Source organism: Rattus norvegicus, chromosome 5, assembly GCF_036323735.1.
Source record: "Rattus norvegicus strain BN/NHsdMcwi chromosome 5, GRCr8, whole genome shotgun sequence".
In the NCBI taxonomy this organism is placed as follows: Eukaryota; Metazoa; Chordata; class Mammalia; order Rodentia; family Muridae; genus Rattus; species Rattus norvegicus.
In genome coordinates this window covers 24810145-24833978 of record NC_086023.1, presented here as the reverse complement: position 1 = coordinate 24833978, position 23834 = coordinate 24810145, and the positions used below count along the sequence as shown (strand labels likewise).

Sequence of the window (23834 nt, the reverse complement as noted above, 5' to 3'; positions counted from 1 at the left end):
ATGCCTGGTATGAAAACACACATGTTTGACCTGGAGCTAATGCCAGGATAAAGGAACCTGAAGTCTGGGCAACTCTGTCTTACAAAGCTTGGAATTGTTATCCAAACTCCTGTAAAATGAGCTTCCTTTCAAAATATTCCACATGTAGAGTGTCTGAAGAAAGTTTATCTCTACGTAACAATAAGTACAAAAAAACTGATATGTGATCTGGGTGCCTTTGTTTCATACCCCCAGAGGACAAATCTCCAAGCACAAATACTATTTGAAAATTGATGCATAGCAAATAAATGTTACTGGAGAATCGTGAAGACACGAGATTCCTCCAATGGTATAGTTCTCAACATACAGGTCTGAATTTTATTAACTCATTCCTTTAATGGACAGGAGCACATCACTAAGAGAGCACTGAACTATGACAGGCTTAAATCAGAAAGATTCTGGTCTCACAGTACCTATGGTTAAATTCGAGAGTGAAACTGAGGACAGTACAATGAGACACAGGACGACATAAGCACACGATGCTATAGACAGCTTACACAGGCAGGGAAGAGACATTACCAATGACATCCAGAAACTTTGACTTCTGGTAGGAAAACTTCATGGTTAGGATATTCCACATTTATGCTTGGTTTCTAATAATTAGTGGTAATATCACCTCTCACACTCCAATACGCTCCAAGTCGGTTGATGAATTCACTGATCATCTTATTAAGAAGTAAAGTGTGAAAGAATAAGACACCTAAAGTGAGTGGAGCTCTTGGAAGGCGTATGAGTCCCAGGGTCTGGACAGAAGCACAGAGCCTAGTTCCTGGAGAAACGTGAGGGGAAAGTGCACAGAGTCTAAAGCACTCGACACCAATTGTCTAGCACTTGTTCTGACTGTTGGTAAAATGATATGAGAGCTGCCAGACCTGTGGGGTTTTCTGTGTACTCTGCACATAAGTTTGTGCTAAATAAGCATTTGGTTGAGAAACAGTGAATCATGATCACAGTGCTATGTAGGCATGTGTGGATTAACACTTAATTTTAATGCATCAGCATGGCTGTCTTAGGTGGGATGGTTAGCATAATGTGGCAATATCTCCCAGTCTCAGTTTTAGGAAAACTGTTCCTCACTACAGGGTGAAAGATGCTTTGAGTGGGCATAGATACACTGCCTTACGCAGGAGTCCCAGCTTCAGCTCTAGTGTATTCCTGTCATGTTCCAAAAAGGAGAGGATAAAATATCTGCAATGTAGCCCCTTCCAAAACAAACAAACAAACAAACAAACAAATGCCAAACTGTAAACTAGGAGCAGGGGTGTGAACGAATGCCTGTGCAGAATAGTTAAACCTTCTGCAAGGAGGAAGCAGGGGGAGCCTTCAGATCGGAACTCAGACCAATTGCAATGAGGATTCCCTGGGAGGATGATACTTCATGTATAAAACTTAAGCAGGAGGACGAACAATGGATTCATCTCCACTAAAATATTGATAAGTTATCTGAGAAAGTTCCATCAGATGATAAGTTCATAAGATCATCTATGGAAGTGACAAAATGTCTACAACCACGTAATATTTGAAGACGATAAAAACACACCATTGCACCTTCTCTCACAACTTTGTTTCCTAAGCAGATCTTGGCCCTTAAGGGGTGAAGAAGAGCCATCCTCAAACCCAGTGACCTGGAAGATTTTTCTCCTGTGGTTCTTTAAAATATCACCATACTTTTACTTAAAACATAGGAACTCTGGAGTGTAAAAAAAAATACTGAAGACAATCTTTAAAAAGAAAAGAGGTGGCTGAGACATGTCACAATGAAGCCAGTTGCATTTTTTCATTGGTCACACTCTTCCCGTGTCACAACATACATTCCTAGACCTATTCTTCTGTTAGATTTAAATATTCGAGTCTGTTCAACTCAGTCCAAATGCTGTTTGTCTGAGTAATTACTAAGAGAGATGAAATTACCCACCTCATGACCCCAAACATTTATAGATACTTTTACCATCACTTTTAGTCTCAAAATTACTCGAACATTATCTGTCCTCGGTCTTCTTAAAAAGCTGCACTTCTCCTCTATCCACTCAACTGCCCCTAACCTGGTCTGATTATAACTTATTGTTATAAATATCTAGTCATCACTCAATGTCCGTGATCTTCTGAACCAGTCTGATGATAACCTCACTGTTACTCATGTGTATCTGGTCACTCAATGCCCTTCTTCTCGATATCCTAATTTCTTCCTAGCCTCACATTTCTCTTGCTTGGAGATTCTCAGAAGTGAGCAAACTCTTCCAGACCAGATACAGGTTGAAAAAGATTCCCACTGTCTTCTCTATGTGTTAGGTACTGAAAATGTCCTTTATTTAAAAGGGGATACTGACATTGCAGAAGCCAGCATCCCCTCTGCTAATTGCTTTTATTCTTCTTATTCCACACTGAAGGAGAACTTAGGTTCTGTGGTAAATGTGGCAATAGCTGATAGGTTGTGGAGGTAAGCTAAAAATTGACAGCAAGTCTTAGGCACTTCTCAAATACCTTTGAGAGATTCAGAAAAATTGGTTGGAAGCAAGATGAAGCCAAGGAATGTTCTAAGGCAAACATTCATTTCTGTGTTTCCTCACAGAAGCACAGCCTTACAGCTTCAATCTTTACAGAATTTCAGAATTATGTAGGTATTCCTTTATGAGATAATACCTTGCAGTATTAGCAACATTTGCTCTTTAGAAGTTTTTAGGTGCATATTTTGTAAAGACATATAAGTTTATCTCGAGTGTTTTGACTGACTTAAATGAATTTTCATTAAACTCAGCAGAAGAGCTTGATAGTTAAGCTTTCATCTACACGATTTTTCTTTCCAACACAATGCATAATGAAAACTGATTGCTTGGTGTTTAAGGTTTGTGGTAAATGACTTTTGGGGATTTTTCATTTGTTTGTACGGTTGGCTGGTTATTTCTTCTATCTATGTGCTTCTTCAGCTGACTTTAGCCTTTGCACAAAAATGTAGGAGAGAATTAAGAACTCTTAACCATAATACAGTGAAAGAAGGAAAAAGCATGGGTGAAATTCATGTAACCCTACAGAACTCACCATCAGTGCCAACAGAGGTTGTTCTGGCCTACCCTGTAATGAATGAAAGCTCAGAGGTTAACCCTGGCAACGCAACCCCTGGGCAGTCTGAGTGATGGAATGGAGGCTTGTCTGGGAGGAGGGCTAGGGATCCAATCACTGCACTGCTTCCAACTGGCCATGCCTCTACAGCAATGGGTGTGAGGTTCATTTCCGGGAAGACCACAGGAAACACACAGGGCTTGTTCCTTCCTTTCATAATACCCCTATACCCTAAGCTACCACATGCAGGATTGCAGATGCTAATGCAGGCACAACCTTCTCTGGCTCCCACTCAGAGGCAGTGTTTTTCCTTAGAGCCTGGTACTCTGCTGAGGGGACACATAGCTACTGTGGCTATGTATAGGATCTTTAAATGCTTTATGACTATGGAATTGGCATCAGCTACACTTGGAAGCAAAGGTTACTAGCTAACCCTGGGGTTACTAGCTAGGCAAAGGTTACTAGCTAACCCTGGGATTACTAGCTAGGCAAAGGTTACTAGCTAACCCTGGGGTTACTAGCTAGGCAAAGGTTACTAGCTAATCCTGGGGTTACTAGCTTTTGCTACTTCCTTAATCAGGAAGACAGTTGTTAGAAGATTGAGATTCAATCCGTCTCAGAGGAGTATACAAACTTTTCATCATCTATATACTAGGAGCTGTGATAGTTGCTGCCTGGCAACTGTAATGGAACCTATGTATGTGATGAGGTCAGAAGTGCCCCCAAAGGAAGAAGTTAAAACTGATTTAAATCATAATGGGGTCCCTGTTGTTTGTGCGGAGTCTATTAGGAATCCCATGGCCATTTGACTATATGAGCAGTCAGGACACCAAAGACATTGCATGACAGTCATGCCCTGAACTTTAGAAATTCATGCAGCAGTCATGTTGTATCACAAGACATCTCTAGAAAAAAATGAAGCTGATAATGAAAATCTAAGGTTTCAGAATCCTCAAAGGTGATGCATCATCCCCCAAGTAAATGTTCTGCTGCGACAGCCATCCAGTGAGAACATTTATTTGGTTTCGAAGTAAAATCTAGGTCATAAGCTGTGGTCTAGTGTTCTTTCTGTGTTACTCAACTGCATGCTATTCAGATCCACAGGGCCTTCTTTACCCACTCTAGTTCAGGTCCCAGGGGCCTGAGGGAGTCAGCCATCCTCCTATCCAGCTCAGTTCTCTCTGAAGACCTCATTGCGGCATACAGACTTGGAAGCAGAATAGCTAGGTTCTTTCTCTTGCCTGTGCTACACTGTGACTCCACCTGCACCAGCCACATAGCCAATGTATTCATCAGGGTTCAGCACACAGGACGACTGCTGCACATTAGCAGGGCAGCCTTCGAACTGGACGAAACATAGAAAAGTGTTCCCCATCCATTGTCTCCTGACCGAAACAGAACACTGTAGCTATGGAGGGGTGAGATCCTCCTAGATCCCTGTGACCATGTGACTAGCCTTCTAACTGTTCACATTGTCACATTCATTTGTTTGTGCTTAGCTTTCAAGGTGTTTCTTTCAATGTGATTTTTTCCTTCAGGTTCAGGGGATTGAAGCTAAGGTCTTGTATTTGCTATGCAAGCATTCCACTGCTGACCTAATTCCCCAGTTCCACCTTGCATCCAGACAAAACATCGAAAGGCTTGGACATGCTGCCCAGTCTTTACATCTTTCATTACAGTAAAGAAAGAAAGATATACAGCTTCTCATGCTGGGCCAAACAATACAAGGATGGAAATCTCATTTTGAAATGTATTACTTCTTTTTATGATTTGTTCTAATAGATTGTCTAGGAAAGGTCATCTGTCACTGTCATAAACATTTTTGTTCTTAGCCTTTGTTTTTTGTTTTTTGGGGTTGTTTTTGTTTTTGTTTTTGTTTTTTGGTAGTTAACAGTTCCTGTAGAAAACATGTAGAAATGTGAGGTTTTTCCCTCATAGACACAGTGTGGTATTTTTGCATTCCTTGAGATTTGAGATTTGTTCATTCTCTCTCTCTCTCTCTCTCTCTCTCTCTCTCTCTCTCTCTCTCTCTCTCTCCCTCCCTCCCTCCCTCCCTCTCTCTCTCTCTCCCTCCCTCTCTCCCTCTCTCTCCCTCTCTCTCTCTCTCTCTCTCTCTCTCTCTCTCTCTCTGTATGTGTGTCCCTCCCTTTCTCTACCTCTCTCCTTTAGCAGCAGTTTTTTGGTTTTCTTTTCATCGTTTCCATAAGAAAAGGCACCGTGTCTTATACCAGAGCCAGTGACTGATGTGCATGTGTGTCCTCGCTCTGCTGTTTCCTGTGTTCCTGTTTGGAGAGCTTCACATGGCCCAGGGTCACATGGCCCAGTGTTGCTCATCACTGACTACGTTCACACAGCGCTGCATGTCTGTTTTCTGTTTTTAACTGGAAGAAATAATGACTGCCTAGTTTGAAAGGCTCTTTGGGATTATGGGTTTGGTTAATATCCTCTCAAAACAATTTTAAAAAACTGTAGTGGAAGATTATAAATGAGTCTTTATGTGATCGCATCACTGATGCTTTGAAATGAAAACACAATAAATATAAAAGCGCTTGGTCAGAAGAGCTAATCCTGAGTTGAGGCCATTTACATTTAGATTTAAAGAACTTGGTCTATTTATTCTCTTAAACTTCACTACAGATTTTAAATTGAGAAAACATGGAAATTAAAAGCCCTAGTGTGGTCATATACATTTTGAAAAGTTATAATGCCTAAATTCAGTTGACTTCTAAGAATATTAAGAGCAACAAGCAGAAAGCATAGGTAAATGCAGTTGGTTATGTTTAATGAAACAACTTTATTGTGGTAATTAGTAATAATCTAATAATGGTTATATAATATGTGATTCTTGTAGAGGGAATTGGGGTCAATAGAGCATAATAACACTTCGGCTGTGCCTCCAGATCTGTGAACACGCCAAATATATACTACATACAAGACAGCCCCTTACTATGGTTCACACCAAATGCACACTACATACAAGACAGCCCCTCACTTATAATGGTTCAAGTTAACACCTTCTTTACTCTATGAGAATGCAGAAACAATATGCATTCAGTAGACACCACAATTGTTATATTTATTTATTTATTTATTTATTTATTTATTTATTTATTTAATGATGCCAGGGTAGAGACTAGGGCTTTGTATATGTTAAGCAACTTTTCTGTTTCTAAACAACATTCCTGGATCCCTAATCCTAATTTTGAATTTTGTTCTTTTCTTGGGCATGCAACATGCAATTCAGTCTTCTCTGTGTTCTGGGCAGTGACAGCAATGTGCAGCTTCTAGTCAGCCATGCAGTCATAAGTGGAAGCAAGCAGCACTCTGAGGTGTTTTCTTGTTAAGCTGGGATGTTTAGTAGATTGGACAGGCTCCGTGTATATTTTTCTCACTTAACAATGTTTCTATTAGGACATAACTCCTTTGCAGGTTGAGGAACATCTGTAGCCATACAGTCCAACCTCCACCTACTTCATACGAATAATAGAAAATAAAGCAGTATATCATAGTGGAAAGCTTTTCTACTCCAAATCCAGACCTTGTTTCTATTCCCAGATGGTTCATGTGACTAACAAAGCAGCTATTTCTTCCACTATGATGTGAGAAATTCAGATAAATGTCTTTAGGGAGCTTTCCAAACCCAAAATTCTAGGACTCTGTGAGCTATAATTCTACTTCAAATGACAACGGGCCTTCAGCCCACAACATCGGATGCCTTTTAAGATGGTTGGAGTAGCGGGAGGCCTGCTGAGGCCCTGGCAACAGCTCCTGGACAGGGTGTGGTGAGCTATGAAAATCCAGCCTGATGGGGGAGGAGCTGGGTCAGGATATCCTTGCCCTCTCTCTGTCTTGCTCATGGTCCAATTGCAAGCCTTAATACACAAGGAGATGGTGGAGGTATGTTGAGACATGTACAGATTGTTGTTTTACAACTCATACAGGGGAGCTTATCATTTCTGTACTTTCTATTCTTTTCTTCCCAAGGGTTCTGCCTGTAAATTAATCAATTCTGTGTGTGTGTGTGTGTGTGTGTGTGTGTGTGTGTGTGTGTGCGCGCGCGCGTGTGTGCACTCACATGTGAGCGCACGCACCTACATTTATGTATGTGGAAATGCACATGTATGTATGTGCTTAGAGGCCAGAGTCAACTTCATGTGTCCATCAGATGCCATCATCTTCACTGCTTGGACCTAGTCTCCCACCAGTTAGGCTAAAAATTATGAGAATTCCAGACTGAATGGGTTTTACGCTTGCATGCAAACACTCAACTGACTGAATTATCTCCCCCATTCCTCAACCGAATTTACTTTGAATAAATCACCCTGAAGGCAGTGGTGAGGACTAGGGATGGAGCTCAATGGTAATGTGTTTGTGTAACGTCCAATGTCCTAAATGTCATCCAATGACAAAGCAAAAATTCGTCAAAACCTTGTCTGGAAATTCAATCTTCTTTCTCTTCTAAGACCATTCTCAGTTTATTTAGGAAAATAATGTGTTTAATGAAACAAGGATGATTTGTTAATTAGATAGTAAACCGTTTAAATAATCTAAAGCTGATTCAACCTTATGGGGCCCAAAGAAACACCATGGTGAATTCAGGTCATCCACTCTTGAGTGTAGTCCATTCCTCCACACAATATCTTCCCAGAAACCCAGACCTACCCAGGGGAGCCCACAGGCTGGGCACGACTGACCTTCACTGATTGATGGGAGCAGCAAGCCCTAGGAAATACTTCCAAGTGTAGAAGGGAAGGAAGGCACATTGGAACTATGGAAGTGACTTGCAGGGTGGGTAGGCACAGAATGTAGCATAGTGGGGAAATGACTCTTCTAGCAAAACAGCAAAATAACTCTCCCAGCAAACTAGGCCCTACTGTCTAGAAAGCAAGTGCACACAAGAACCGAGTGTTTCTGTGTGTTATGCCCTCCAGAAATAATGCACACACACTTCATTCCTTTTTCTACCACTCTTCTCCTTATCTTTTTTCTTAAAAAGGATATTTCTGTACAGCCAGGGCTGGCCTCAAACTCAAGATCCTGATGTTTCTGTCTCCTTCGTGCCAGGACAATAGATGTTTGCCAGTGTGCCTACCAAAGATATGATTCTAAAGAGTTCTGAACAGATGTTACCTGTGTTATTGTTCTCTGGATAAATAAAGTCAACAGGAGAGATAGATAAGTAGAGATGGATGGATAGATAGACAGACAGACAGACAGATAGATAGTAGAGGGTGTGTGCATGTGTGTGTGTTTGGGTGGGCAGATTAATTATAAAACATTAACATAGAGTTACAGAGACTGAGTAATTCTAAATATACAATTAGAAATCCAGAGCCTGAAGAAAGCTACTGATAGGCTTGAGACTTTACAAAAGCCAGTGCTTTAGTGAACCATGAAGGCAGAAAAACATAGGGGTGACATTTTCTCACTGGATCGGAGAAATCAGGTCTTCGGTTGATTGGATATGGCACATGTGTATTGGGAACAGTCTGCTTTTGTTCAGTTTACCTATTCAAATGTGTTATCTAAAAGTAGTCTCAGGGACATGCCCCAGAAAACATTTTGCAAGATATCTGTGTACCCCAAGGTCCAGTTCGTTTAACTGATAAAACGAGCCACCCTAGCCTACCCAGTCTTTTGAGCATCCAGTGTCATTCTGACAAGCTTAATACTAAAGACTCAGTTGTGGTGTGAAAAACATCACTCTTCAACATGATGGAAATTCTGAACCAGTATCTCACCATCATCAAAGATACAGGTTAAATTTCGGTAAACAGGTTATCTGAAATGTTATGTACTGAATTTCACATTTTTTAAGATTTTGGAGTGTGTGTGTGTGTGTGTGTGTGTGTGTGTGTGTGTGTGTGTGTGTGCAAGAGAGAGAGGGGGAGATATCCTAAATGTAAGCAAGACGCTCACATTTATATATCTGTAATCAGAAGGCAATTTCATATACTATTTTTAGTGTGCCTGCATTATTTTGACTGCAGAAAGATGTGTGGAGTTCTACATTTGTGACAACATAGTGGTGCTTAAAATGTCTTGAATTTTAAAGCAATTTGGCTTTCCAACTTTCAAATTAGGGACACTTTAACCTGAACTGTCACCAGTCTGCAAGAACACTGTTCCAGAATTAGTAGTAACTCACCGTTATGACTCAGAATATGTTGTCCAGCCCTGTTGGTGAACGCACGTGCCAGTCAGCCTGGACTTACTCCCAGACATGCCTGGGAGAAGTGCATAACTCAGCCTCTAGTTAAATTGTTCTGCCTCTCTGTTTGCTCGTTTATACTATGCAAGTATTAATAATGGCATCTAACTGTCGATAGACTCAAACATTAAGTTAATTAATGCATATCAGCATATATGTGTATAGGTAGAGGGGACATGGAATACACTAGAAAAGTTACAATGTCTGTAACTGCATACGTTTTACTTTGAAATGCTATTTCAGCCTTGGTTCAAAATTACTTAACTTTGGTACATTTCGAGGGAAAGTGTTCATCCAGAACGGTAACATGAACATATTCAATTAGCCTACAGTTTGGATAGACTAAAACCAAAACTTCAAAGCCTGAGCTGGCTTGAGACTGATGCCAAATTTAAAAACTGAGTTTGAGTAGATGATATAGAAAGTAACACATTCTAGAATATGCATGGACCACAGAACATCTGATTCACTCCACTACTTCTGCTCCGTCTAGTTTTAGTTTAAAAAAAAGTGTCCATATTTTAAGTGGTTCTTTGGCATTTCAACATTAAAAACATTTGCAAACAAACCAGTGTACCCCACGGCAGGCCATGCGGGAGATTCCCCATGACGTTCTTTGTTTGGGTTTGAGCTGTTGGACATGTTGGGTGAGTGGCGTTTAGGGGAAGGACACTTGATTGGTGGAGCTGTGGCCTGGGGTAAGTCACTAGGACTCAAGGTCCCGGAGCCTTGTGCTAATCTCTGAATTGTGCGAGCATGTTATTCAATAAAAGATCTTGTAACCACTTAGGTAGGTAGTAGGCATGACATGAACGGCTTTTATAAGGCAGTGCATGAAGAAAACCTTTCAGTATTTAAGGTGGGTCTGATGAGTTCTTCAGTGCTAGGAGGGGCCTCTTACCGCCACAATTCACTATTGCCGACTAGAGTAGAGGCTCTGATATATCTGTGGACCTTCTTTAACCTTCTTATAGAGCTAGTAATCCTTACGGGGTGGAAGAGGGTGTCTCTACCTCACGGATTTCTGTTTGTGTATCATTTGGTGGTATGTAAAGATGTCCGTATCACCAAAAGCTTGTACTTCTATCAATGGTGGCTTTGTTTTGAAAAGTAGATTCACACATTTGCAAGTTCCTATGTCTCAAAAGCCTACCACAGAGAGTCTATCCAGACCTAGTTTTAAAGCTGATTTTATCAGTCCATTTAATGATTAACTCAGGGAAAAAAATTCTTCCTTAAACTAAAGAGGAGTGTTTTCCTCATTTCCCATTTACTCAAGATGGAGGAGGATTAAGTCTCAATGGAGTGATTCAAAGCCAACGTTGCCAAGTGTGCTTTGGTGCGGTCAATGCTGTGGCTTGTTTGGCAGTTTTGCAACAGGGCTGCCTTGTGAATAGCCTCCTTCTCTCTGTTCCCAACTTGCAAATATATGGGTCGATCTGTATGCCTTTGCCTGTTTGTATTCATTCTGTGCATTTGAATTTCTTCAGGAAGAGAAATTGGATCATGGTACCTGTATGCTATTATTGGTGTTCTCACAGCCCATTCTTAGTCATGGCTCTGGTGGCACATGCTTCTTCGACTATCACTATCAATTTAAAATGGTTTTTTAATCAGGAGGCTATTAGAGTGAAGCAAGCTTTAGTCCATTATGAAGCTCTGCACTTTTTCTTTTGTGAGAGCTAAACTCAGAATGCACGGAGCTGCGCCTCCTCGTATATTCCATTATGGTTTTTTTTTCTTTCCCTTTCAGAAAGCGTGCCATTCATTTAATACTTCATTACAACCCAACTGCAGTATGTATACATGGCGTGCAAAATGAGCCATTTTGTTTTAAAACAGATTGCAGATGAAAGGAAACCATTCATTTCTTGCTTGCTTGCTGTAATTACTAGAGCACTAATTACTCCAAATCACTGACACGCGGGGTCAGGAAGGATGACAACAGAAACATCAAAGGAAAGAGATGGCTCACTTACTAGAACAGATTTTTCATATTCTCAGCCCTGGTATTGTTTTATGGCTACTGTTTCCCAGGTTGATGGTGAGGGTTTGTTTTTTGTTTCTTTTTTTTTTTTAAGAAAGAAAGAAAAACATACACGCAGTCAAGATGGCTCAATGTTTACTATTATTTCATTTGCAGTTTGACGGTGAGAACATGTATATGAGCATGACAGAGCCGAGCCAGGACTATGTGCCAGTCAGCCAGGTGGGTTAATTAATCTTCTCTGCCTTGTTTCAAATTGTAATTAAACAAATTCAAAGAGTTGCATTGCAAATGAGGAGCACTATCAGTAACTGCTGCAATCAGGAATAATCATAATTTATAAACAAAGCATTTAAGCCTTGTTTCCAGCTAATGAGTGGAGCTGATAAAATACCAGCCTTGGCATTTGTTGAAGGATGCTACCTTGCTTCCCCTCCAGAATGGCAAACAGCTGCTTTGCCAGCGTGAGCTTTCCTAAACAGTTGTGTTACCTTTAGGAAATAAAGTCTTTACAGGTGCAAGTTATTTGTGTTTCTGACTGCGGAGGAGTTTATCATGGAAAGCTACACACGCCACCAATAGCTTCAATTATCAGCCGTTTGGAGCGATTTCCAATTGCTGTGTTCATCACCGAGGCACTGTGGCTGGTGGCTCCTAGATGGCTGCTTTGGGGACTTTCTGGTAACAGGGGAGAGAGCAGCTTTTAGACCCCAGAGCATAAGCATGACTGAAACCTTTCAAGGGCACCTTTGTGTCCATTTCCTGGGAAGGGCTGACAAGGTATTTCATCATGAGAACTGACAGCAAAAGGAGACGGAGAATGTAAACGGTTACATTTATAAAAGTAAATGCTTGCCTATTTATTTTTAGATACTTAAAACCTGGCCCCCTAATCCAGAGAGGGCAGTTAAAGCAAAATTATAACTGCCCCAGGATGCCAGGATAACATAGAATATCAGAACACTATAAGCAAAAATAAATAAGCGAATACATGAGAGGAGGGAGAGTTCACGGGAGCACTTTGTGGACATGAACCTATGTTTTTTTCCTCAATAGTAAAAATGACATTTGCCTGGAATTTCACATACCAGCCACTGAAAGCATAAACTCCCAGGTAGTAGTTTTCAGTGCCTATTTATCAGCCCGAGTTGGTCTGGTCACCGAGAGGAAAGGGGTGCAAAGGGGCTACATAGGAAAACATTTTCTTTCACAGTGGTTGACAGAAAACTCAATCTAGTGCATATAATAGGAGGTCTCTCTATGAGCAAATATCTCCAGCTTAACTAAAAACAGGCAGGCACACATCTCCATGGACTCAGCATCCATTTAGAAGGCATTGCGACCACTGCCTTGGTGCCTGGACACTCCACTGTATCATTGAAGCATAAAGGTTACCATGAAGTTCAAAGGCCGGGAGTCTGCCTTCTTCCATTTGCGTTGAGAAGATCTGCATAGGAACCAGTCTGAAAGGGAAGCTTTTTTTGCATGTAGAATTTTTCCTTTACTAAATTCATTCTGCTGAGCACCCTCCAGGACCCATAGGTAGTTCTGAATAGGACTGTTTGATTAAAAAATGAAAAATGTTACTATTAATTTGCTTCTAACCATCAATCCCAAAACTGTACTGACAAGTTTAGTATTACTATTAGATTAAAGCCACCCGGTACCGTCTCTTTCGGGCCTTTAGGGTTTTGAAGTGTGAGGGCTAATTGAATTTGTTTGAAACAGTAGAAACACAAACTCAATAAATGATTACAGTTATGAAGCAGCTGCTCACTCACAGAGAATCATTATGTCTGTTTTAAAGAGTTTTGGATAAAGAATGGCAACTTCAGAATCTATGCATCTAAGCGATTCAGCTCCTTAGATTTCTAAATTCGACTACAGTGTGGAATATTAATACCCTACTAAAATCAAACAAGCCACATTGTTCTTCTTAATATTTCTGCTAGGAGTTCCTAAGAATGTTTCCAATAGAATGACTGTTTATGATGAAGGAAGAAAAGAGATCTAAATAATTTTGTGCTTTCTAAAGATATGGCAGCTTTGTGAGCCAGGAACAAGGTACCTTTTAATTTTATTTTAGGTTTATCTTAAAATAATGTGTTCAAATGATTTTAGAATGAGTTGTCTTAAAAATTAGACTAAGTAAGAGAATACCTACCCTGGAGGCAAATAAACTTCACAAATTACCCAAGTCAAATGGCCCCTGCTAAATTTTACACTGAACATTCTTTCTGTTTCCTGCGATACACGGTGCTCAAGAATTCATTGCCTGGTGTTCTTTTTGGCGATTTTAATCAACGTATCCTTTAGGCGATCATAAATACGATCTCCGCCATACGTAGGAAAGAAAGGAGTTTTGTTCTGTTTCCTAACATCAAACAGCTGCATAGCTTAGTGGGCCCAGGACAAGTTGCTTCATGGCATCCGTCAACATTGTAATTCCTGTTTAGTTCTCAACTCCGTGCCTGCTGTGGGACTTACAGACCACGTTGCTAAGTAGCAGCATATGGAACAGTGCTGTTGCCGCAATGCTTCTGCAAGCAAGTAGCATAATCCTGAACTTGAGATGATTTTTATAGAAAGCCTAGGCTGGAGCTGCTCCAGAAACGAAAGTACACTGTAAAAATTAATGATATTCTTTTAGACAGTCTCCAAGGGCTCTTTGCCCTATCTGCTGAGAGCATTCTCTACCTCTTAAGCTAGTGTATACAGACCCTTAAATGTTTCTGCATATGGCTTGGTAATTGATAGGCAGATTTTAAATTGAAAACACCACCCATAATAAGACTGACAAGTATGTAATAAAAGCCCATAACATTGCCACTGCGCCCTGGCACCATGCTTGGAAAACTGACTATTTTCTACTCTAACAGCTGTAACTGTTCTGGGCACTCAGGACTTGGATTTAAACACTCTCTCACTTGTTTTAACCCTGAATATAATCATCTTACTCCATGCAATGCAATATTTCTTTGTGTGTGTGTGTCCAAACCCTGTCTGAAGGGACCATGTTGTGGAGATCTGGCTTGTCCAGTTTGAGAGAAGCTGTGAAGAGACTAAAAGAGAGTCAGATGAGAAGGGGACAGTGGTCCACAGCCTTCTTGCTATGTTTGAGTGAGAACAGAGTTAGACTAAGAAACAAAGGGACAGATATGTTGAAAGAATAAGTCTGCAGACCTACCATGCAACATGAAGACGGTTGTTAACATATTTGAGATTCCTCCCAAAGCAGTAGATGACGTTCAAGCCACACACCAAGACAAGGGCTCCTCTGTGATGACAGCCATGTTTGCCTGTTTCACTGGTCATTTTATTATGTCTATAAACTCCACTTGCACTGGGTATTTTGACTAGATACAACAAAATTTAACTCAAAAATTACCTAGACTGCTATGGCAGAATGCATGGCAAGGTGGTGAGAAACAGGGCTTCCTGCCTGAGCTGGTAACCCCCAGACCTTCCTTGGTCTTGTCAGATCCACCTTCAGTAGAGCCCTCCTTACTGTTCGTCATGGTCAGCTCTTCTCTCTGGCTCCCAGCAGCACTGCAGTACCTCACCACAGTTCCTTAGTTGTGTCCTATATTAAGATGGCTGTGACCCTCAGTACTAAGTACATCACAGTGCCGGGTGTCGTTTGGTTTTCTTCATGCATGACTTCTGTGGGCCCTGAGATAGTCTATCCTTGGATACACACTCTTGCTTCCCATTCCTTCTTCTTCCGGGGATGTTTCTGGCGCATTCCTTTTCACATTGCCTCTCCATCTGTCTCTGCTCCCTGCTGTCCAGTCCTAGTCCTTGTCTTGCCCCTGGTTCATAGACATAGGAGATCTGCTTCTTCAGGAATAGGTCTGTGTGAAAAGGTAGGGAAGGATGGGTCATATTTATGCAGGGAATAGTCCATTGCTTGAGGTATTTCTGATATTCATTAATGGAAATTTTTATGTTTTGTGGTTGAAAAAAAACTTTGAGAAATTCCATTTTTCATGACCTTTGCCTTGACTATACTAATTTTTTTCTATTTGATTGTCCCATTCCCATTCCCCCATTCTGCTTCCAGCACCCCTTCTTTTTTATTGGATATTTTTTTAGTTACATTTCAAATGTTATTCCCTTTTCTAGTTTCCCATCCATAAACACTCTATTCTGTCCCTCCTCCCTCTGCTTCTATGAGGGTGTTCCCCCACCTATCCACCACTTCCGGCCTCCCCGCCCTGACATTCCCCTACACTGGGGCATCAAGCCTTGGCAGGACCAAGGTCTTCTCCTTCCTTTGGTGACCAACAAGGCCATCCTTTGCTACATATGCAGCTGAAGCCATGGGTCACTCCATGTGTACTCTTTAGATGGTGATTTGGTCCCTGGGGCTCTGGTTGGTTGGTATCGTTGTTCTTATGGGGTTGCAAATCCCTTCAGCTCCTTCAATCCTTTTTCTAACTCTTCCATTGGGGACCCCATTCTCAGTTCAATGGTTGGCTATGAACATCTGTATTTGTCATGCTCTGGCAGAGCCTCTCAGGGGACAGTTATATCAGGCTCCTGCCAGCATGTACTTCTTGGCATCAGCACTATTGTCAGGGTTTGGTGGCTGTGTATGGGCTGGATCCCCAGGCAGGGCAGTCTCTGGATGGCCTTTCCTTCAGTCTCTGCTTCAGACTTTGTCTTTGTTGCCACTTCTAAGAAGGACTGAAGCATCTGCACTTTGGTTGTCCTTCTTCTTGAGCTTCATGTGGTCTGTGGATTGTATCTTGGGTAATCTAAGGCTTGGAGGTAAAATCCACTTATCAGAGAGTGCATACCATGTGCATTTTTTTGTGATTGAGTTACCTCACTCAGGTTGATATCTTCTAGTTCCATCCGTTTGTCTAAGAATTTCATAAAATCAATGTTTTTAATAGCTGAGTAGTACTCCATTGTGTAAATGTACCACATTTTCTGTATCCATTCCTCTGTTGAGGGACATCTGGGTTCTTCCCAGCTTCTGGATATTGTGGATATTATAAGACTGCTATGAACATAGTGGAGCATGTGTCCTTGTTATATGTTGGAGCATATTTTGGGTATATGCCCCGGAGTGGCATAGCTGGGTCCTCAGGCAGTTCAATGTCCAATTTCCAGTACCTCTTCTTGTACCTTTCTTCTTCCTTTCCGTCTGTTGTCCTCCTCTCTGGGGATTGTTATCCTCAGTTTAAATGTGTTGTTTGTATTAACTTAGAGCATCACAGCACACCCTAAAAGTTAGAATCCATACCTAAGATCAGACTCTATATTCTTCTCAGTGTGTGCTCCATTTTCTCTCTGCCTCCTTCCAACCTCTAATGTGCATCAGGATTCTGTCTCATATCTTCTACAAAAGGTTCACAGTCTCAAGCAAATGGTAAACTCTGTGCTTTGGGTGGCTGTCTCCAGAGGTCCCAATGTCACCCTCATTTTCTTCTGCACAGTGGTCCTATCTTGAAGGGACCACCTTTAGGAAATAGGGCAGATTGTGAAATCCTTAGGCCACAGGGAACACAGTCTTACTGTGGATTGTGAGACCGTGAACCCTTTCTCTCTCTTGATTCCACTTACCATCTAGGAGGCCCACCACCAGCCTAAAGCAAAGGGGCTGAAACTTGACTGAAACCTGTTTGAAACTTGTAAAAGTCTGAAGCAAAACAAACCTTCCCTTTGTAAGATAATTGCCTCATATCCTTCTTCATTCAGGAAGCTAATCAATAACAATAAAGTAAAAGCGTTCTGTTTTCCTCCCGTCTTAAGAAGTACTAGCTCAAACTTCTTACAGTTTATTTAAAATACAAATAAAAATCCAGGAGCATGAATACATGTGGGAACACTCTCCTATGAGTTTCATCATTGCTTTCTGATTCATCTGGGAACTTGTCCCTGGTAGCAGTAGACTTCACCTTACCAGTTCATCGTTTGGTGATGCTTGCCCTCCGACTTTCTTACACACCAAACTTTCTAACACATCACCTGATCAGTGAGCACAGTCCTGTGGGGATGCCTTCATTGCTCAAGCTGTACTTGATCCCAGGTAGTCTTGACTCCACATTTGATATTTCTTCTTTCAACCAAACCATTCTGTTCTTGTCACCATCCCCCACGAGTTCATCCTACCTGCTCATTTTGCTCACCTGTCTACTTCTCCTCACTGTAACTGAGGTGGACTTCAAGGTCTTGCAGGGCATCATGTCTTTCATGTGAAGGGGCAGGCTTGCTACTCTATGGCACACATACTCTTAGAGTCTTCCCTATGTGGCTGTGAGCCCTAAATGGTGGGAACTTTTTGGTCTTCTTTCTCTCTGGGCTTCGCGTACCTAGGGCTGTTTGAATCTACAGCACTATTTATTGTATGATAAGTAAATGAATAAACATATTGTGTGTGTTTTTGTCTCTTTGGTTTCATGACACTTCCGTTCCCATGGATTCTCAATTTTGCCTTACTAAAATGCAGCATACCTCGTATTACTTGGTTTATTGTGGTATTAACCAAGACACATGTAATCTGAGGTGCCAGTGCCCTCTCTTCCTGGGAGAGTCATTTCAAGAACAGGACACGCAGTGTTAATATGGTAATCGGCTAAATAATAACTGGAATTATCATCACAGCAACTTGCTGCTGTTTATGGTAAGCAATCCAACATCAGTGGGACCCCTTGGCTCTCCAAGTTCAGTTTTGCACCAATGTTTTCCCAAATCTATTCTAAGAATTACATTCTAAAATTTCTAAGCATGCCGATGACTCTATTTTGTAATTATATGTTTTCCTAATGAGAACATGCTGTTGATCAGAGTATAAAAGGGGTATGGTAAAAACAGCCCTGGAAGGGGTTGTGTTTTTAAGAGTATTTTTAAATTTTTAAAAAAAAATTCTCTTTATCACGGTCCATAAAATATCCATGATCTTGGCATAAATTTGAGCCATGGATTAGACCGATTGCTTTTAGATTGGTTCCTTTTGGAAAATTTTCAGGAGTAAAGTTAAGCTGACTTTTTGACCATTGGCCCAATAAAATGATGAAGCCACATGTATCAAGTAATCTAGTTAGCCCAGCAGAGTCTGGCATCCTAACAAGCACAGACTAGTTACTCAAACCAGTCTTCAGAATAACATTCAAATGATTACTGCGTGGTCCCCGAGGTATTCATTACAGACAAAATTGCTCCTGTTGCCTCGCATACAAGCTGAGTTTTCAATGGGAAATGAAAGGAGGCCTGGAAAAATAGGCCACCTAATTAAGTTAAACTACTCTAGCATTTGGCTTGACATCTTCATTACTCAAAATTTAAAAGATGCTTCACTTGAACACACAAGTTACTATTGTTTATGTTGTTTTCTTCCTAAATTGGCTTTTTACAGGGAAGTCTGTTTTTCTGCATTATATCTTGAAATAACTCACATATTTCTTCCACTTTATGAAAATGTCTTAATGGTTGTATGGAGACTGAATACAGGCACCATCCAAATAGATATTTTTGAGCACATGTTCATTAAGCCCACATCAGTCTTCCTGCATATTTTCTGCATCATTTATGTACCAGTATGGTTAAACTTAAATTTATTGTTATTATTAATTGTTACTATTATATCTTATTATTATTCCGTAGGCCGTTAACTCTGTTAATTACAAATGACTGTCTATGTGTGAAATACAAATTTCTTTAAAAATGTAGATAGACCATAAAATGGAGACTGAAATCCATTCGTGTTTCATCCCTGCCAGCAGAGCTATTTCAGGAACATTTTAAAACATAAACACATGTGAATCTCACCATTCCTGATTGCCAGTTTCTACTCATTGACACTAATGAGGCTGCTGACAGGTTAAATGTTGTGTATCATATACATTTCCAAGCGGTGGGATTTGTGAACATAAGACTCATTTTTTACTCTCAGAAAATGAATGTTGGTTGCTGGGCATGCCCAAGCATTTCATTATAGTGGTCTAATAGTGTGTTTTTTCAGGCATTAGGGAAATGCATCTCAGCGATAAAAATTATAAAAACATGTGAATGGAGCAGCATCTGTGGTAAAAGCAGATCCTGGAAATGCCAAGCTCCACTTGGAGCTTGCTTTATTCAGTGGGAAGACCACTAGAGACTGCAAGCCACTCGGACAGCGAGGGGAGGTGTGTGTGGGTAGATCACAGCGGACCAGCACACACTAGCATTTCATACATTTTCCAAGCAATTCTTTTTCACGATTATATTTTGAATTTCTTTGCCTTTAACACATGGAGGAGTAGGACCTTTGGATAAAACGTGTCTTTATAATGCACTATATTTTGGGGCACTCCTAATAAACCTGTCACCAGGGAAATGCCTAAAACCGTAGTGGCAATTCGGTCTCAGAAGACTACTATGCTGAGTCATGATGCATATGTGTACCAACTCTGTTACCAAGGCAATCAAAGTTTGTTCTAAACAGTCACTAAAATCTTAATATGTCAAGCAGAAATGTTTGTGCTCAATTTTGATATAAGAAGAATGCCATGGCCCGAGGGCATTTTTCCACTCACCCCAAGTCTCTGACACTTTCTGGTGTCTCTTCATCTGTCACCTCAAACACCTTTCAGAAGTGTCAAGTTTCCCTGAGAGGTTTCAGTCCTTGGGTTTGGAAACAGAACCAGCTAGGCTTCCCAGAAACTCAAAGAGGTTTCACTTTAATTTATATTTATTTCTGTATTTTCTATGCTTCATCTGACCTATGTTATTTAATAGCCCAGATAGGAAATGTATTTGGTGGCATTAGTTGGAGTGTGCCCTCCGTGCTGCCCTTCCTTCCCATCAGTTCTAGGGTTTGATCCTGTCAGCTGGACAGCTAAGCAAGTGACCAAATGACTTGGCCTTGTGACTCAGAGGCTTCTCCAGATCTCTGAGGGTCAGAGGTCAAGACCAACACTGAAGGCCTTTCTGAACACAGCTGAAAAGAGCTCTTCAAGAGCTGCGCCTACCGTGAGTTCTCACTTCTGAAAATCATAAAGCAGAAAGCCTCTGGAGGCCATGAGAGTGAGGGGTGGCTCTTCCACATGGCAGTCACCTTTCAGGAAGTTGAAAGGAACTCATCCATACTGAAAATGGAGACTGCTAAAGCAGGTCTCAGCAGCTTCCTAGCTTCCTCGCTCCTATGAAGGCAGTTTGGTGGGCAAGTCGCTGTTCCCATTGGCCTCTCTGTAAGAAGGCAGTCATAGAAGTTGGCCATCTTATTTAGTTGCTATCTTCCTTCATTCGCCTGCCACTTATTTCTTATGCCCTGAACTTCACTAGGACATTCGTGCTTTCTGGACCTTTAAGTCAGGATGTCCTTTCATCCTGTCAAGGATGAATTAGTGTCTTAAGAATGAAAGAGACTGCCAGCTATGGCTCTCTCCCAGCGAACTGAGCAACAGCTTTACCAGCAACTCCTTCAGTCCTTTCTACCACGCAAGGACACAGATGGATCGAGTGATGTGGGAAACACTGAAAAGTCAATTTCACAGGGACTCTTTGCGCTTGGGAAAAATCTAAAGCCCACGTGATCCTAACTCATTGTTGGATGAGGCTTAATTTTATTAATTTTATTTTAAAACTTTGTTACATGTTGGCATCCTGACCTCAGTCCTTCCCTGGATTAAAAGAGCTGTACAATGTCACATGCCTAGGGATGCTTTGAGAGATAGTAGGTTGAACCAAATAAGGCCATAAATAGATGAATATTTTTTAGCTGCAAAATCAGCAAAGTTGTGTATTTTTCATATATTTCTATGAGGTGGCTGTTTGCAGCATCTGGATTGGTTGATCAATGGTGGTGAGTTCTTCTTTGTCCTCACTAGACATATAGTGTCTACCCCATTACAGCTGTGCACTGTGGACGAGACAGGCACAGACACACTGAAGGATTTGATTGTTTTAGACATACTTAGGAACAGGAGAAGTCCAAAGTTTTTTTTTTTAATTTATTAAGTTGACAAAACACATTAGGTTTCAACACACTATTTTAAAAATGAAATTTTCTTGGCATTCTGTGATTCCATTTAAGGATAAACATAGAACTCTAGAATATTCTCCTAAGGAAGTAAACGGATATGATTCACCACAGTGACTCATAGCAGGAAAACTGGAAACAGTTTAAATATTCAAAATGTAAACTCAAAATAAATTAGAGGACAATGAAATAATATACATATATTTAAACAATGGTCTAGATAGTACTCATCAGTATTGATCATTATATATGAAAAGGTTAAATTACACAGAGTTTAATAAATAGAGTTTTCAAGTGTTGACCTGTTGCTGCTGGACCAAGGGCACCACCCATGCTGGACCAGGACATCACCCATGCTGGACCAGAGTATCACCCATGCTGGACCAGAGTATCGCCCATGCTGGACCAGGACATCACCCAGAGCCTTACAATCTTTCATTTTCCTTCTTACACCAATGATAACCTCTTCTGTATAGCTTCGAGATGTGAAACAAAAAAACAAAGTATTAGTTGTCATTAAGAGGTGATCTGATCTTGGTGTCTGATGTTCCTGTCTCCTAAATCAGACACCTCCAATAGGATATTTCTTATTAAAGATAAAAACAAAGGGTCAGCATGAAATGTCAAGTACTCAATAAAAAGGCTCCAGGAAAGGGGAAAAAACCATTTCAGAACTGTTCTCCTTTTTCAAAACTTCATTTACTTGGGTTGTTTATAAAATAAGACATTTTGTAAAACAAGATCTCACAGGCTTTGGCCTGCCTTCCTTACTACCTAGGTGGCGGAAGAAGTACAGTGTTGTCTGGAAACCAGTTAGTTCTTGATTTTGTTTTCCCTTATTTTGATGACTAGGCTCCATGCTTGGATTTAAAATGTCTATGGACACTTATACAGAGTTCTAAACCACACTGGGGGGAAACAATCCTCTTCCTCATTCCGAGATCATTAATGAACAATGGCAAAAGAAGCCCTTTACTGCTGGTGACAGCTATGAGACACAGGCAACCATGCTCCATGCACATCTGGTGTAAGTACTGGCCTCATGACTCCCAGATGCTTGAAGTTTCAGTTTATTGACCTGACCCCAGCTCTTCTTGTCCTAGCTCCTGTATTCTCTGGGTATGTGCGAAGTGATCCCATTTTCTGGTTTCATGCAACCTTTGCATCCTGATTTCTTATAACCGAGCTTTGATCTTCTACAGAAATTCTAGTAGAAGCCAGATCTGAGCTCATTCCCCCATTTGTTTTGATTAGTGAGGCTGGCCTTGCCCATAAAGACCTTGCTTTGAGCCTTGTTTCTGCTGCGTATTCAGGCATGGGTTCACACCACAGTCCTTCTTTGTTGCATTTGAGCAAGAATATCTGATCTTCAGGCTGTATAATCTGTGTAATCTGCTGATAGCAACACTTCAAACTTCAAGCTCCATGTAATTTCCCTTCCTGGATCACCTAGTTTGACATTTAAAGCACGTGATCTGTATAGGCAGGGGGCTTGGATTTCCTTTTCTATCTCCAGTTCGTTCCCTCCTACAAACCATTTTCTAACACTTTGTAGCTCAAGTGACTGTTTACAGAATGTCTTAAACATAGTAGGCATTCAACATTTCTATACTAAATGAGCATCAACTGTCTGTTTTTTAGCAAGGTTCTAAAAATTAATGAGCACAAATAATATAAATGCAATGCTTTGTACCCCAAATTTTATTTTGATAACTATTGGTTGAAAAATTAGTACATTGTGTGTTTTTAAATGAAGATGATTTATTGCTATTGTCTAGCATGTGAAGAAAGAGAAAAAAAATTGTTTTCAGGATCGTTGGCTTGAGCACATCAACGGCACTGTTGGACAATTCTTGCTGAGTGTTAAGATGATTTATGGAACAGACCAAAGCTTTGCACAGTAATACATTATAGTCTCAAGCTATCAACCCTTGTTCATGCAGAGACAAAAGAATCAGAAAAAGATCTGACTCTGAAGGTCTTCTCAAAAGAAATTAGAGATTGAATTGATGCTGTTCAAAGCCTTCGGGGAAAATCACCTCGGCAATGCAATGTCTTAACTTCACAAAGTATATGGAGAGTACTTACAGGTTTTATTGTTGCTGTTCTTGTTGGTTACTTTTTTCCTGTAAATTTCTCAGCTCACTTTGATTTTCATTGAGTTATTTGCTCAACAATGCTCAGTAATCGAAGATAAAACATGTTTAAACATTGGCATATTTCTGTCCTTGACTTCCAGGAACTACATTACAGATTAAAAATTAAGGCATTCTGTATATGCTTGATGGCAGTAGTATTTATTTATCTTTCAAATAAAGACTTATATGAGAACCATATTTTACAGCACTATAACTACAGCCATATTTTTAGCGTTTGCATGACTGCATGAGTCCATCACATAATTTTAAAGATGTGTACAAGATGCTATCTTTTGAATCCTCTGAGTTATGGGACTTCTTGTCACCAAAGATTGAATGCAGTGCATAATGATTGCAATATGTGATAGGGATCCACAAAATATAGTGCCCCACTGGTAGAGGATTAGATTTTGAAAAGAGGAGAAAAGACAA

General features: G+C 40.6%; 1 protein-coding gene across 5 annotated transcripts in view; it reads left to right on the top strand.

Annotated features, from left to right (window-relative positions):
- Tox (thymocyte selection-associated high mobility group box) overlaps positions 1-23834 on the top strand; it is a 296268-nt gene that overhangs the window by 134776 nt on the left and 137658 nt on the right. For 4 of the 5 annotated variants that reach the window (NM_001108654.1, XM_006237844.5, XM_017593467.3 and 1 more), the window contains one exon: positions 11451-11516. In NM_001108654.1, the coding sequence (NP_001102124.1) occupies positions 11451-11516 (66 nt within the window). Of the gene's footprint in view, positions 1-6492; positions 6994-11450; positions 11517-23834 lie in introns of those variants that run through there. The other variant, XM_063287898.1, reaches the window with a different exon arrangement.